The sequence below is a fragment of the Tauraco erythrolophus genome, chromosome 5 (genome assembly GCF_009769465.1).
Source record: "Tauraco erythrolophus isolate bTauEry1 chromosome 5, bTauEry1.pri, whole genome shotgun sequence".
Taxonomy (NCBI): Eukaryota; Metazoa; Chordata; class Aves; order Musophagiformes; family Musophagidae; genus Tauraco; species Tauraco erythrolophus.
The window spans coordinates 51,816,067-51,817,642 of NC_141469.1; the positions used below are offsets into that span (position 1 = coordinate 51,816,067).

At 62.5% G+C, this 1,576-nt stretch overlaps 1 protein-coding gene across 1 annotated transcript; it reads left to right on the top strand.

Annotated features, from left to right (window-relative positions):
• The first annotated feature begins 299 nt into the window (after nt 1-299).
• Nucleotides 300-1,296, top strand: GSX2 (GS homeobox 2). The gene is given in 3 exon segments (XM_086612262.1): nt 300-759; nt 762-785; nt 956-1,296. Coding segments are annotated over 3 exon segments (825 nt in total).
• Nucleotides 1,297-1,576: the final 280 nt, after the last annotated feature.

A 1,576-nucleotide genomic window follows, 5' to 3' on the forward strand; every position in this document is an offset into this window, starting at 1 on the left:
GGGGGGCCCCCCCGCTTTCCTCCCCGCCCCTCGGCAGCCTCTCTTGCCGGCCTGGGAAGCCGGGGAGATTTAGATCTGCGAGGCTTTCAGCCATCACGTGTTTAAATAGTTGATATAAAACCCCGGCGCAGGGGGATCCAGGCGGGGGGACTTTAAGACCAGCCCTCTCCAGGGACCCTTTTGTTCAGCTCTCAGACATAAGCACCTTCTCGCCTCGCCAGGACTTCAGTGGCGACTTGGCCGAGCAGGAAAAACCCGACTTCGGGAGAGCCGCCCCCCGGCTTCGGCAGCCGTCCGAAATGTCCCGCTCTTTCTATGTCGACTCCTTAATCATCAAAGACTCCTCGAGGCCGGCTCCGTCCCTGCCTGAGCATCACCACGGCCAGGACTTCTTCATCCCTCTCAGCATGCCTTCCCCCCTCGTCATGTCGGTGGCGGGCCCGGGCTGCCCGTCCCGCAAGAGCGGTGCCTTCTGCGTCTGCCCGCTCTGTGTCACCTCGCACCTGCACTCCTCCCGCGGCGGCGGCGGCGGCGGCGGCGGCGGCGGCGGCGGGGGCGGCGGCGGGGCCATCCCCCTGCTCAAGAACCAGTTCCCCGCTGCCGCCGGCGAGGCCCAGTGCTGCCCGCGGGCCGGCCACGCTCACCACCCGCCGCAGCACCCGCCGCCCGCCGCCGCCGTGCCCGCCGCCGCCGCCGCCCTGGGGCACCCGGCGCATCACCCACCTGCCTGCGCCGCCACCACCTACAGCGTCAGCGACCCCGGAGGTTTCACTGCCTCGGCATGGGTAGGAGCCCTGCGACCACCGGGGAGGGGGGCAGGGGGAGAAAGAGTTCCCCGAGGGTGCGCGGCTGCCCCGGGTCTTTTCTCTGCCTCTCTTTTTTTTTTTTTTTTTTTTCTCCTTCTTTCCTTTCCTTTCCCCCGTCCCACTAAAGTTCTTGCTTCTCTCCCATCCAGGAGGGTCCGATTCCAGCCAAATTCAAAACGGGAAAAGGATGAGGACAGCTTTCACCAGCACTCAGCTCTTGGAGTTGGAGAGAGAATTCTCCTCCAACATGTACCTGTCCCGGCTGCGGAGGATCGAGATAGCCACCTACCTGAACCTGTCCGAGAAGCAAGTGAAAATCTGGTTCCAAAACAGGAGGGTGAAGCACAAGAAAGAAGGCAAAGGCACCCAGCGAAACTCCCACGGGGGTTGCAAGTGCAGCACCAGCCAGGGGCATTACCCCAGGTCGGAGGACGAAGAGTCTCTATCCCCCTCATCGGCTACTGAGGATAAAGAAATTTCCCCGTTATGAGCCCGGCCTGGAGCTCCGCTCCCGCCGCCGGGTCCCATCCCGGAGCAGGGCGGCGGCACGGCAGTTCCCCTGGCACCGCTGCCCCGGGGACAGCAGCCCGCCGACCCGGAGCGGGCTGACCCTCGCCGGCCGGGAGGTTCATTTTCATCCATTCGCAGTACTAGAGAGATACATATAAATATATTTTTTGAATGTAAATGTTTTAGTCGTGAGAGTTCAACTAAAGCGTTATTTATGTAACTCCAGGAGCGGGCACCTGCTCTTCCTAACATGCAACACG